This window comes from Eptatretus burgeri, chromosome 3 (assembly GCF_056783735.1).
Source record: "Eptatretus burgeri isolate ZD-2024b chromosome 3, Ebu_testis_v1, whole genome shotgun sequence".
NCBI lineage: Eukaryota > Metazoa > Chordata > Myxini > Myxiniformes > Myxinidae > Eptatretus > Eptatretus burgeri.
The window spans coordinates 17,023,391-17,037,546 of NC_140963.1; the positions used below are offsets into that span (position 1 = coordinate 17,023,391).

A 14,156-nucleotide genomic window follows, 5' to 3' on the forward strand; every position below is an offset into this window, starting at 1 on the left:
CTCCTCCAGAATAATATTATTGAGACTTCCTCCCGGTTACCACCCCACACTTAAAGAAAACACAGATACCTTAATAACTTTAAATTTCTTCTTTACTTGATATCTGGTTGTAGTGGTCAGCTTCCTTGGTGCTGTGGATTTCCATTGAGGACTCCTGGGGCTAAGTCATGATTATTATGATCTAAAAAGCCCATGCTTGCAGTCTGGATTCCTAGCAGAACCTCTTTGTAATTACCCCGCGCACGCGAAGCGAAAAGCGTGGTTAAGTAATTTGGTAATGTTAATCCATCTGTCTGTCTTATCAGTTTATGATCGAGGAACAACTTCTTTAAATTGAATGTTGCATGTATAAAATAAAACCTTTTTTTTAATGCAAAATAATGTAGGGATGTTGCTCCAATAAGTACGTAAACAGTCGGGATGGTCACAAGACACATTTACCCTCGGGCCAATCTGACCGATGCGGGTGTGGTTAATGGTGGAACATTATCAGGAAGTCGGTGACAGCAACAACTCTCACACACATTTCTACAAGCAGAGCCAACCGTCGCTTCGCTGACGGACCGATTGGTCGCCATATTTGTCAAAAAGTTTGGAGGAGAAGGAAAGGAAGACAAATTTACCCATGCATATTGTGCTTTAACCCTTCTCCCCCAACCCCCTCTCCCCGTCCTCACGTTCCACTCCCCCCCCCCCCGCTTTTGCTTCCCGTTCGTCTTGGTGTCTCTTCCCACTAGAAATGTCTCGCACACGATGGTAGGCTTTGACAGGCCCCTCAGTAGTTTTACTTTTCGGGTTGGGGAAGGGGCGGGGGGAAGAAAGGAAGGAGGACAAATTTACCCGTGCGAAGAGTGCTTTAACTTCAGCGTTGCCCAGGTAAAAAACGAAATTGTAATACCCTCTGCCACCATCACCCGTTGGCGGTACACATTTACAGAGAGACTATATACCCCACACAACCCCATGTGAGGCCACAGCCAGAGAGCCCATGTTACCCCTACCCCACACAGTTTTATTTGTACCCTGAGTTTTGAGCTTGTCACTGAAAAGTGCATAAGGGACACACAGACACTTGCAGTTTGGGTTCGATGAAGGAATTTCACAGGAAAGTTAGGACTGATTAGAGTTGTTTGGTCTGTGGATGTGTCGGAGACATCTTGATGTAATTAAGTAGGGAGACTGTGAGCTTGTGTTACTTGTCACCACACCGGGGGGTGGGGGGTGCGGTGGTGCAGTGTTAATTAGATCAGGATTAAGGCCAAGTTCCTCAGTATGTGATTGCACCCTGTGACCTATTCCTGCGTTTTTGCATTTACAAGGTAGCCATGAAGTAGTTGCATTATTGTAACAACCACAGCCATAACAAGAAGCAAGCAAAACGTGCCGAGCAGGCAGATGCCCCGCTTTCCCGTGTTTCGTGCCAGCAAGCCACGCCCAGAGGTGGAAGAAGGGTGAGGTTAGCAGTCATAGTTGCGAGAGAAAAGTGGCTGGGATGGAGTATCTTGCTTTGGTGTCCTTGCGGCATGATAAAATGGCTGCATGATACTCGTGTCTTGCTGTGATTTGGCTCGCGTGGTGGAGCAAGACGCTGGCCATTTACTCTTGGCTGATCATGAGACCGGCCTCGAAGCCTCGTGTATATCACCGAAGAGATGGTGCCATTCTGCAGAGATCGTCAAGTGCGATCGAAGAAGCCGCATGGCGGTTGGTGAGCCATGGTGTTGAATATCGCCTCACGAATTGCCTGACGTACGTTCCCGCTGTGAGAGTGGCTTGATGCCACTTTGGGCGCATTTACCCATGCAGGACGAAGCGCTTCAATTCCAAAGTTCCATAAAGACCATCTCTAGACCAAGCTAAGTGCCAGAATAAAGGGAGGATTTTCTTTTATTTTGTTTCTCCCTTGTCTGTATTTAAGTCTGTGTGTAAAGGTGCCTCGACTTTCGGCTTTAATTTATATAACAATTATTATTACATTTTGAATTACCCTTTTAAATATTGAAATTTTCATGAAATCCCCACGTTTATTTTACGTTGCTGGTGTTCTTGTATTGGTCATGAGGTTCGAGTATAAACCCGCTGTGCTGTGCATCCATCTGTTCTGTCACTCTACCAGTGCCACCAATGCCACTCCTGTGTGCGTGATGATCTCTGAGGATCACATGTCCACCTCCTTAGGAAAACCGCTTTCAATCCGGGCTGGTCGGTGCTGACCACCCGTCTACCACAATTGGGTCGGGGGAATTAGCTTCACAGTCAGACCCGTAACAATTAAAAAAAAAAAAATCTATATATATATATATATATATATATATATATATATATATATATATATATATATATATATATATATATATATATATATATATATATATATATATATATATATATATATATATCATGTACTACTGTATTTGGAATGTTAGATAATCTATAAAGTATGTACAGTACCAATTCAATGTGAGCACATCTATAAAGTTTGTATTGCATTTGTAAATCAGAAGTCGAACATGTGTATAATTTCAGAAAAATGAGAGGGTAAAGAAAGAAGTACGGTAATAAAAACTTTTTTTTTAAATGTGAAAGAATATATAGATGTTCTTATATTTATTTATATGCCTTACACCTCTCAATTTATATTCAAATGGAATTATATACTTTAACACTCTAAAACACAAATTGCTTTCGTAATACTTCCAAGAACCTCCAGTTTTGCAGTACTTGGACGTGTTCAATAGGGTGGTGTAAAAGGAGCTGTCAAACGCAGCCAGCCCCTGGAAAGTAAGCATGGCTTGTGAATGTGCAGTATCGAGGCGAAGAAGCCGCCGATTTATGGCTGTGCACGATGCCAATTGATGCTGCGTTCTATGGTGATCAATATAGCCTCCATATTCTAAACTGCGACTCAACAATCATCTTATTCGTGTCTCAGGGTGGTGCAGAAGACTGCTTCAATCGCGCTAAACTTCTGGATTTTTGTTTTTTGAAACTATCTTTAAAATCATTATTTTATTGACATTTAAGTTTAAAGGGCGGAGGAGCTCCTTGTGAGCCAACGGCCATCCATATCTAGTGCCCAACTGTGTCTGCGGACGTCCTCCTGCAGTTGGGTCACTTCTTATTAGGAGGTTGGTGGCAGGATTTGCACTCCGGCCACCGTAAAACCCTTCATTCCGCAAAACGCAAAAAAATCTGAAAACCCACTCCATGGGAGTACCTCCTCTGCAGCTTCCCTTCGCAGGGCAGCTCACCGGATGACGGGATTGGGGCAAAGCCTTCGGGACCCCCAATCTTTGATAGGAGGGAAACCACGGGGTAACATCCCTGGGTCAGATTGCGGGAGAGTGTGTCGGAGTGGTGCTGAGGTGTCGTCCACCAGACGGCGGTCTCCTTGGGTTAACCTGAGGCGGTCCCTTCGGGTGGGTGCCTGGAATGTCCTATCCCTAAGAGAGGATGATCACCTGTCTCTGTTATCATCTGAGCTCAAGCGTTTGGACATCGGGATTGCAGCACTCTCTGAGGTTCGGAGACCGGATTGCGGCGAGATAATGGTGGGTGGTTACACCTACTATTGGTCTGGTCGCTCTGATGGTTACCATACCCAAGGAGTTGCTGTAGCTGTGTCCAATAAGCTGACCCCAATGATAATTGAGGTAACACCGGTCAACGAGCGTATTATGAAATTAAGGATTCGTCACTCCTTAGGTGTCATTTCCCTGGTCTCTGTTTATGCTCCGACTGAGGCGAGTGATCTCACCGTGAAGGATGCATTCTACGCCACACTCGAGTCTGTGGTTGATCAGTGCCCCAGACGAGATACACTTCTAGTCTTGGGGGATTTCAATGCATCGACTGGAACTGATAGGGATGGTTATGAGGTGTGTGTTGGTCCCCATGGGTCAGGAACTATGAACCAGAATGGCACTAAGTTCCTTGACTTTGCAAGAAGTCATGGACTTAGGGTGGCTGGTTCATGGTTTCAGCGCCCACAAGCTCATCGCTGGACTTGGTAGTCCAACGCTGGCGGTGTGGCAAAGGAGATTGACCATGTCCTCATTGACGGTCGTTGGAGGATGATCCAGAACTGCAGGGTCTACCGGAGTGCTCAGTTCCTCAATACTGACCACAGGCTTGTTGTAGCAACTCTAAAGCTGCACCTTAAATCCTGGAGAATGGTACCATCCCAGCCGAGGCTGGATGTTGCCAAGCTCAGGGATGAGAGAGTAGCTGAGGAGTTTGCGAACAGGCTGAGTGGACACTTGGGGGGTCTGGGTGCTTTGGGGGGTCCTGAAGAGTTGTGGAGCGCCTTCAAGACCACCGTCCTTGATGTTGCCGGTGGATGCCTTGGAGCTCACCGCAGGGAAAAGAAGAATTTTGTCTCTCAAGGGACACTGGATACCATTGACCAGAGTCGCAGGGCCAGGCTGAATGGCAGAGCTGAGCTGTTCAGGGAGCTGAGGCGTAAAACCTGTGCCGCTCTTCTTTTCACAGGAACACAGGCATCATCCCAACTGACTGGAAGAGGGGCCTTGTTGTCCCTCTCTGGAAAGGGAAGGGTGATCGCCAAGACTGCAACAACTACCGAGGGGTGACGCTGCTCTCAGTGCCGGGCAAGGTCTTTGCTCGGATAATTCTCGATAGGGTTCGCCACCATCTGCTTGAGCACCAGCGTCCAGAGCAGTCAGGCTTTACACCAAAGAGGTCAACGATTGACCGTATCCTTGCACTTCGTGTCCTCACCGAACGCAGACGAGAGTTTCGGCAGGGGCTGCTTGCAGCCTATGTTGATCTCTGTAAAGCGTTCGATTCAGTGAATCGGGATGTCCTCTGGAGGATTCTTGGTCTTCGTGGGGTGCCACCAAAACTGATCGATCTGATGTCTGAACTCTACTCTGGTACTGAGAGTGCTGTGAAGTGTGGTGGTACCATCTCTGACTTATTTCCAGTTGTTACTGGAGTTCGTCAGGGATGTGTACTTGCCCCCACACTTTTCAGCACTTGTATGGACTGGATTCTAGGGAGGATGTCGAAGAGATCAAGTTGCGGTGCGTCATTTGGGAATGTCAAGATCTCGGACCTTGACTTTGCAGATGATGCAGTCATCTTTGCGGAGACTTTAGACATCCTCTTGGGGGCCCTCGAGGTGCTGAATGAGGAGTCGGAGCCGTTGGGATTACGGGTTTCTTGGGTCAAAACTAAGATCCAGGCTTTCGGTGACATCTTGGATGCTGCTGTCCTGTCTGAGTCTGTTTGTGGTGAGGATGTTGAGGTCGTTGAGAGATTCACTTACCTTGGCAGTGATATTCATGTCTCTGCTGGCTGCGAGTCAGAGGTCAATAGACGTCTGGGTCGGGCCTGGGGAGTCATGGATTCACTGGATCATGGGGTGTGGCGCTGCCGGTACCTGTGCGGGAGGACGAAAGTCCGAGTCTTCAGGTCCTTGGTACTTCCAGTCTTGCTCTATGGGTGCGAGACTTGGACTCTGATTATCTGAGACGGAGACTTAATTCCTTTGGTACCAGGTCTCTTCAGAGAATCCTTGGCTATCGCTGGTCGGATTTTGTGTCCAACGAGCGGTTGCTGAGAGAGACTCAGATGAGATTTGTTACCTGCATAGTCCGTGAGCGTCAGTTGCGGCTGTATGGACATGTGGCTCGTTTTCCTGACTCTGATCCTGCTCACCAGATTCTCTCAGCGAGGGAGTCTCATGAGTGGAGGAGGCCAGTGGGTCGACCACGTGCCTCATGGTTGCAACAGGTTGACCATCATCTCAAGGAGATGGGGATGGGCCTGGCATCTGCCTGGGGGATGGCCAGACGGAGGCCCCTGGAGTAACGGCAGAAAGTGGACGCAGCGACATGCTGTTCTGGCACATGCTCCCATACCTGACCTGACCTGAAGTTTATAGTTGGAGCACACACTGTGTGGGTTGTCGTGTTCTATGAACTCTCCAGTTTGTTTTTGGTTTGTCTCCTTGATGTTATTGTCATACAGCTAAAACTATATCGGAAAACGAGCCAAAGTTCACTGTTTAACATCGCATTCACCAAAACAAAGTCCGTGCTTAAAACTTGACCAGAACCTTGGAGGAAAAGAGTGGGCAGGGGGTTAAAGTTTGTAATCTGCATCATTAGCAATGACCATTTATCAACTTTGAGCACAACCATTGACATATTAATATGTGAGAGTTTGACCTCTTATTATTTGCAAATAATATGGATTATACACCTTAAACAATATGCATAAAGATGGGCATGCCTGCTAGTATGAAATTTCAAACTTGAATTGTACTTAAAAATGGTACATTTTATCGATCTTTATTCAGAGGTGTCAGTGTCTGCGTTTCTCACTTAGCAGTGGGAAAACCATACAAGTGCGACTTTTGCTCACGAAGCTACAAGCAGCGCAGCTCTCTCGAGGAGCACCTGGAACGGTGTCCAGGCTTTCAACAGGGTTTGCCATCCAGCCATCTCACAGAGAATGCCTTCTCCAAGTATGGTACCACCACCACTGAGAGGACCGACTGGGAACATGGTGCGGAAAACAAAGTGCTACTCCGTGATGGCTATGATAGAAGTTGAGCTCTGAATGTCTTGCACCATTGCTAACTCTGGCATTTTAACCCTGTGCACATAGCACGAAGCGGGTTCGGGCAGTTGATTCACTCTGTCTGTCTATCTGACAGATGTCAATCGATGATTGATGAACTACTCAATTTCTTATTTTGAACATGGATCGGAACACGAACCTGCAGTTTAGCAGTATTTTCACCTTGAATTTGGCAAATTGTATGGAGTCTCATTCCGAGTGCGCCTGCACACTCGTGGTTTAGCAATTGCTGTGGTCTGTACGCCTGTCTGGCAGTCCAACAAAATTGAAAATCGATCCAAACAGAAAAGTTACTCTGTTTAGGGATGTCAGAAAGGACACAAAACGGGCACGAATAAATAATTTAACGTGCTAAATAAGGTGGTGTAAAAGAGGTTGCATCAGCGGTGGTAAACTTCTGATTCAATAGGTTTTTGTTTTTCTTCAGCCTTCAAAATTTTGATTTTTATTTGAACAATGTAGGATACAAATCGCCTTGTTTGCACTTCCAAAAACCTCCCGTTTCGTAGTACTTGGAAAAAATTTTTACGCCATCTCGACCAATCAAATTTGTCATGCGCTCTGAGGGTGGAGAAACAGCGAGATTCGGACAGAATGGTGGCGCCTAGCGATGCAACGACAGAGCTTACTTTGTCCAAAAGATCTGCTTGTTTAGTGTATCTTTTTTTTTTCAAAGATGGTTCCAAAATCGCCAATTTCTCCAAGAAGAGTTGGCAGAAGGTTCAGCTCTGCACCATTCCATTTGACCCATCAGCTTTGTATGTTTGCCATCGTGCCTATTATTCAAAGTTCATGAACAAAGCCCATGTAGACCGTATGAGGCAAGAGTTGAAAAGACCCTTCCCATGTCCTTTTTCTCAAGACTGCGTGGGGTAAGGTGTTCTGTGAACTCTCGTTTGATTTGTACTTAAAAACAAAAACGATCATGCAGCATTTTGAATTGCTTTTCATGTGCAGTATTTTGGTTCCTCGCTGTTTTGTATGATTGTTGTGCAATATTTTGTTCATAATAATGCAAGGGATGTGAGCTCTTTTTGTTTATTTATTTATTCATTTTTGGGGTGAACAGTCGTGTCTCAAAATGCATGTCTTTTGCCGCAGTGATTAGGCCTGGACAAGAACCCCCTCTGCTCGATGATTCTGCTTTGCTTCCTTCTGACGAGCGTCTTGGACTGGAGCCTGCCATTGAAACGCTGCTCGAGCCTGGATTTGACAAGCTATCCAATCTTGACAGGCTTTCAAACAATTTCCAAGCAAAACGAAAGAGCTCAACTCCACAGAAAGTTTTTGGTAAGACATGCTGTTTGGCTTCCTGCCCTAAGTAAGATAGGTCACATATTGAGTTACCCATGAACAGCATAATGGTTTTGATGGCATAACCTCTAGCATGTAAAGCAAAATTGTGTTTTGCAAATCAACGTTGCTGCTAGGGATGACGTCAGCATTTCTGGAGAGCGACTGGCGATTTCGCTATCTGTGTTCACGTGGTCTGGAATATTCCTCCTGAAAGAAAAGCATGCAAATTTTCTCGAGAAAGCTGTCGAAGAGAACTGAAAATAACCTTTGTGCTATTGAGGAGACCCGTGATTGAAGCAGACATCACGGAGAAACTCTTGGAAGAGGGGTGCCAAGATGAGAGGGCATGGAAGGACAGTTGGATTTCATCAATAAACTAAATATAATCACCATGGAGTTTCCATGTACAAAGTTAAAGAATGCTTTTAATATTACAATCCACCAAATTAAGTATGCCTGGTGTTGGCTTAATGGTTAGAGTGGTGGGCTTGGGATCCTAGGGTCCTGAGTTCAAACCCCGCTCAGCTGTTGAATTAATACCAGGTGTGGTTAACTCGACCTGTCATCCTTCCGAGGTCGGCAAAATGAGTGCCAGCATGCTGGTTTCCTGTGTCGGAGTGGCGACCCGTCCAGGATTGTGTCCATTGGCCAAGGAGACTGCTGAGGCAACACCAACACTCTGCACAGAATATGGTCCTAATGGATGGAAAGTAATCTGTCAAGCAAAACGCTGTTTAACAGCATCTTTGGTGTACATCAGGCTGTCAGTGACATTTATTGTGCTGAAACCTTGCTTGTAGTCTTCTGTGTTGTCAGTCGCTGAGAGCAAGTTGAATCGTGAATGTCTTTGTTCTCATATAATTACCTCCTCCACAAAGGTGGACGGAGGTTATGTTTTCACCCCTATCTTGTTTGTCTGTCTGAGGAGGATATCTCAAAAAGTTGACTGATCAATTCGGACAAAAGTGTGTGTGTGTGTGTGTGTGTGGTTTTGTTTTGTTCATAAATCACAACATATTCTCTAACTCCCATACCCCCCATCTCTCTCTCTCTCTCTATTTGTCCCATCCTTGCTCCAACCCCTCCGAAAACAGTGCAGCACCCTCCTGCAACACCTCTCGCTCTCGCTCTCTCTCTGTCTGTCTCTCTCGATGAATCCAGCCGGTAGTTATCTCCAGACGGTTGTGTCTGGGCGGTATTGATGGAATGACCGATAGAAAATGGATTTCAGACCTCACTTTGTTTCTTTCTTCACTGTTATTCCATGCAGAATCATTTTGATGAAACAGTAGGAATCGTAATTAACACTGCACCACACGTCTGCCTTCCCTTCCACTCACCTCTCTCTCCCCATCTCTCTCTCTCTCTCTCTCTTTCTCTCTCTCTCTCTCTCTCTCTCTCTCTCTCTCTCTCTCTCTCTCTCTCTCTTTCTTTCTTTCTTTCTTTCTTTCTTTCTTTCTTTCTTTCTTTCTTTCTTTCTTTCTTTCTTTCTTTCTTTCTTTCTTTCTTTCTCTTTCTTTCTTTCTTTCTTTCTTTCTTTCTTTCTTTCTTTCTTTCTTTCTCTCTTTCTTTCTTTCTTTCTCTCTTTCTTTCTTTCCCCCCTCCCCTCTCCCCCCCCAATTCTCTCCCCCCTCTTTTAATCCTCTCCCCCCCACTCCCTTGCTGTTCCCGTCAGCGAAGCGATGGGTCATATTTGCTAGTTTTGAAATAAAATAATGCTATCTCCTGTAACAAACAGCAGCTAATTTTTTTATTTATATATATTTTTCCTTTAAAGGTTTCAGTTTAAACATCGAAGTACAATATAAGGGAAAATATTTCTCAACCGCTCAAGGCTCATGAGAGCATGGCAATCTCTCGATATCTACAGCAAGTTGAACGGGTGCTGGAAAATGTAACCACCTGTGAAGTATAATCCCAGAAATGAGCTCATTTGGGTGCTTTGATATTGAACAGGTATGCTGCTATTCTGCATGGCATCAGCCATTCTGGCTTTGTCACTTTGGACATTGTAGAACTGTCTCGAACAGGTTCTGTGAACAGTAATGTTCTTGGGGATTTTTTTTAACAAACCGGTATTTGAAGACTTTTGTTTATGAGTACTGTCGAAACCCACTATTCAGGGGGATACATTCCTGAAAAATGCTGAAAATGTCAAACCCGCAAATAGTGGGGCATCATTTCAATGGAAAGGGGGGGGGGGTAGGTTCCTGGTGGTTCGTGATTTATGAGGGAAAATGGAAAAGACCGCGAATATGCCCGCAAATATGCGAAGCATAGAGCCGCAAATGTCAAAGCTAGTCACATTTTATAAACCGTGAATAGTGCGGTCTGACAGTATTTGATTATTTCCAGTGAAAGGTACAATTCTGTGCTCAAGTTTTTAATTACTCTCCACTTTGGTTACCTTACTTGATATGACATTTCAAAATGTTTTTATATTATGATCCCTTTTGTTTTAATCTGTCACAAGGATTGTAAGTCATTTACAAACTGAACTTGATGTACTAATTATTATTCCCCCCCCCCATCACTCCTCTAGGCCAGAAGCGTGTGCAGCTTGAACTTTCAGACATCCACTATGATCAAGCTACTTCGTCTTTGCCTGAAAGGTTACATGAGACGACGGGTCCGGTCTGTGCCCAGACAATAGAGCCTTCAGCCTCAGTTTTTTTGAACACTCCCTCATCTGGGACACGGTCTGCTGGTCAGGCTCTCGAGGCCACTCGAAGGTTTGAGTCTGAATCTCCAGGATTACCTGGTGACATTGGGTCCATTGTTAGACCGGTGCACTCCCAGAGTGGTGATAATCGATTTCAGCATGATTTACCTCTGTCCACAAGTCGGTCTGGGCTGAGCCAACAGCCTGGACGTCATCACTCTTCCCCAGGAATTCTGGGTGGATCGCTCGGTGGTATTTATGGACGGCCAGCAGAAGCGGTGGGAGACTCGCGGCCATTGAATATGCCGCCCGGACGAGTTGTGAGTTCATCACCCAGCAACAGCTGCCCAGACTCTACCGATACTGAGAGCAGCCATGAAGAGCGTAGCCATTATCGGACTGGTAGTGGTAGCAACACTTCAAGACCAAATGGTTCCACGGGACGACCACATAGACCTGAAATTCAGCAGGACAATGGGCGGTTAAATAGGGTGGGTGCAGCGTCGGACAGCACTTCATTTCCTGCATATAGCGTGTCTGGTCCTGACGGAGAAGCACTACGTACATATCCATGTCACCACTGTGGGCTGCTTTTCCTTGACCACGTCATGTACACGCTTCACATGGGCTGCCACGGCTTCCGAGACCCATTTGAGTGCAACGTGTGTGGCTATCGCAGTCGTGATCGCTACGAATTTTCATCGCACATAATCCGTGGAGAACACCTTCCCACTGCAGAGTGAAGAACCTGCAGGCTGTCTTGAACTTTTTTGGACTGGCTGAGGTTTGAGTGGACTGGCTGAGGTGTGAAACCTCATCTTCCTATTTTGTTGTGGTGCTGGGTACGGTTTGGGTATATTGTTATGCAGTTCCTTGTGGAATGGTTTACCTGCATATCCAGTTAATTGGTACTGATGGTACATGTGGGTAATGAAAGAGGTGTTTACACGTTGCTTTTTATTATTATTTTTAATTAATTTTTTTTTTCTTCAAGTTCTTTTTTAAGTGTTAGTATGTTTCATCAAAGTATTCATTTCAAAGGTTGCACATGTTTCCTTGTTGTCTGAGATAGCTATCTAATAAACTAGAGTAGAATACCACTCGATTACACTTCATTGCATCGCATTCCCATCGAATCGCCATGCTTCAATGTCTGAATCGCCTCCAACGACTGAATCTCCCTGTCTCGTGAATTTCCATCAAAAATTTGTCGAGTTTAATGAGATAAAGTGTAAAACTTAATGATCCTTGTTAATTGCTACATTGACCTTCGAACCATTATCATGCATACCAAACGTAAGTAGCTTCTTTTTATTATTTGTTCGTTGTTGTTCTGTCACTGTTTGACCTCTGAATCGGGACGGTGTTCCACTTTGCTGGTTTTTGCTCGTTTTCAAACCTCAATTAGTGACGGAATGGTTATTCAAATTTTGTACCATTGTTGACCGATTTTTATTTTTTCCCGTTTTTTTTTATTTATTTTTCACCGCTGTATTTGTTGCCCCATACCATTATATTAGGTATTGTAGTCAAAAAGCACCAATTAGTGTTATCTTGGAACTGTGTGGAACTCTTATTCCCATTTGTTTATGTTGCATCGGCATGGTGTTCCGACAATTCACGTGGTTCTGTGGATGCAACTGCGTGATCAAGTGGTGTTCTACCGTAGAAACATTCTGCCCTCCCACCCCCACTTCACGACAGGTATACTATGGAATCGAAACATGACCTGACGTCTGGTGTTCAGGTGACCAAGGTTGGGTAAAAACCGTCGTAGCTCGGCACGTTACTTGGTGGCATTTTATGTACCTCATTTAATATTATTATGTGACGTCATATCATTTGATGGGGGTAATTGAGTTGCTTTGCAGACCGCACATTTCCCTTTACTAGCCCTTCAGTCGAACATTTGCTACATCGATGTATTATGCAATCCGTAGGTTATCTGAAAATGCGTTCACATTTCACACTTTCCATTGAGTTGTCTTTCGTTGTATGGAGGAGGGGAGTGGGGGGAAGGGGGGGGGGGGTGGGACAAGAATTTATTTTTTATCATTTTATTTTTTAAAGATTGTCTTGTCTGCAATGGGCTTTGGTATGTGCACTAACTTGTGTCATGTCACTTGGTTGAAGTAAAAGCACTGTTTATGCACATATAATCTATCTGTTACGGAGACAGTTTTACAGGCTCTTTTTGATTTGATACTAATTTTAATACAATAAATCATTGACAGAGTGCTGGAAATAATGTAGGTCTGGATTCCACAAAAGGATACCATTGTCGAGTTGTTGTTTTAAAAAAAAAAATTTTGGCTCAAGTTCTAATCGCACTTTTAACAGGACATGAGGATTGGAATTGTTCTCATTGGAAACGTTTGTTGGGACAAGAATGAGGTGCAGACTACAGTATTGTTTCTTCGGGGTGTGCGTGCGTGCGTGCGTGCACGCGATTCGTCTTACCAAGCCAATTCATTTTACATGTATGGGAGTTTAGTGTTCCTACATTCCTGAAAATTGGTGAGCTCTCTCTCCCATATAAACAAATATCTGTGTCATCTGTGCTGTTTGAGTTTATTCTCACCATTTTTGGAAGTTCTGAACTGTCAACACTCACCACTACTGTCTGCAAGTGTGATAAATTTTTCAACACGTTGCGGAATGTCAACACATACTGGCTGCTTGCACTTAATGCCATTTGCAGTGATTTGTATATACTTTCTTGCAATTGCTTCATCTCAGACCTCTGTGGGGCTTCAGAAAGCAAGACAGCACCTACCTGGGAGTTGGAGTTACTGTCAGTCATAACAAAACTCTGGATATTGTCAGCAAACCCCCTCCTCCTTTCCTCCACCATTGAGCAAGCCATCGGCATCCCCGTCGGGCCTCCTTTTAAGGTGCTCTGTGACTTTCAATGAGCTTAAATTTAAGTCCTGAGAATAAATTGAAGCACTTCCTGGTTTTTTTTTTTTTTTTTTTTTTTTTTGAGCATAGATGACAAATGGCCGTGTATAGTTTGAAAGCACTTTTCAGTCATTATTGAACTTGTAATGCAGTGATTGTTTTTGAGGGTGAAGGACACGTGCTGCTGCTTTTGCTACTGCCTTGTCTGGCCTTTTCGTTTTTGTTTCCTTGCATTCCCATATACTCCTCTTGTTGGACCAATGTGCAATATGCAGTCATGTGGGCGATGCCGTCTGCTGCCTGTGATTTAGGTCCAATGGCAGGTACATTGACGACCTGTGACATTTGAAGGTTTGTTTTTGCACACCTGTGCTAACAAAAATTTTTGATTGATCCATTTTAGGTTTGTACTGCTTTTAGATATTTCAATAAATTGTTGCATTTCACTTGCTGCTGAGCCATTAATACTGACTTATTGTGCATTTGTGAAAGATTGCCTTTACCAGTTTAAATTTTGTTTTTGGCAAAAGGGGAAAAAATGAATTTGTGGGGATGACCTCTGCAGAGTGTTAAAATGTCTGTCCAGCCTGAAATGGTCTGCCAGAGGTAGGCAAATTTTGGTTCATGGGTGTGATCAATATCTGGCCAACCTCAAGGCTGAACTCAAATTGGTCTCCTTCAAAGACCT

At 44.5% G+C, this 14,156-nt stretch overlaps 1 protein-coding gene across 3 annotated transcripts in view; it reads left to right on the top strand.

Annotated features, from left to right (window-relative positions):
• Nucleotides 1-13,933, top strand: part of LOC147029458 (ikaros family zinc finger protein) — a 34,684-nt gene extending 20,751 nt beyond the window's left edge. The window contains exons 6-8 of one of the 3 annotated variants that reach the window (XM_085872514.1): nucleotides 6,355-6,534; nucleotides 7,711-7,899; nucleotides 10,448-13,933. In XM_085872514.1, coding sequence (XP_085728640.1) covers nucleotides 6,355-6,534; nucleotides 7,711-7,899; nucleotides 10,448-11,310 — 1,232 coding nt within the window. In that variant the 3' untranslated portion in view covers nucleotides 11,311-13,933. The remainder of the gene's footprint in view (nucleotides 1-6,354; nucleotides 6,535-7,710; nucleotides 7,900-10,447) is intronic. The other 2 variants (XM_085872515.1, XM_085872516.1) reach the window with 2 other exon arrangements.
• Nucleotides 13,934-14,156: the final 223 nt, after the last annotated feature.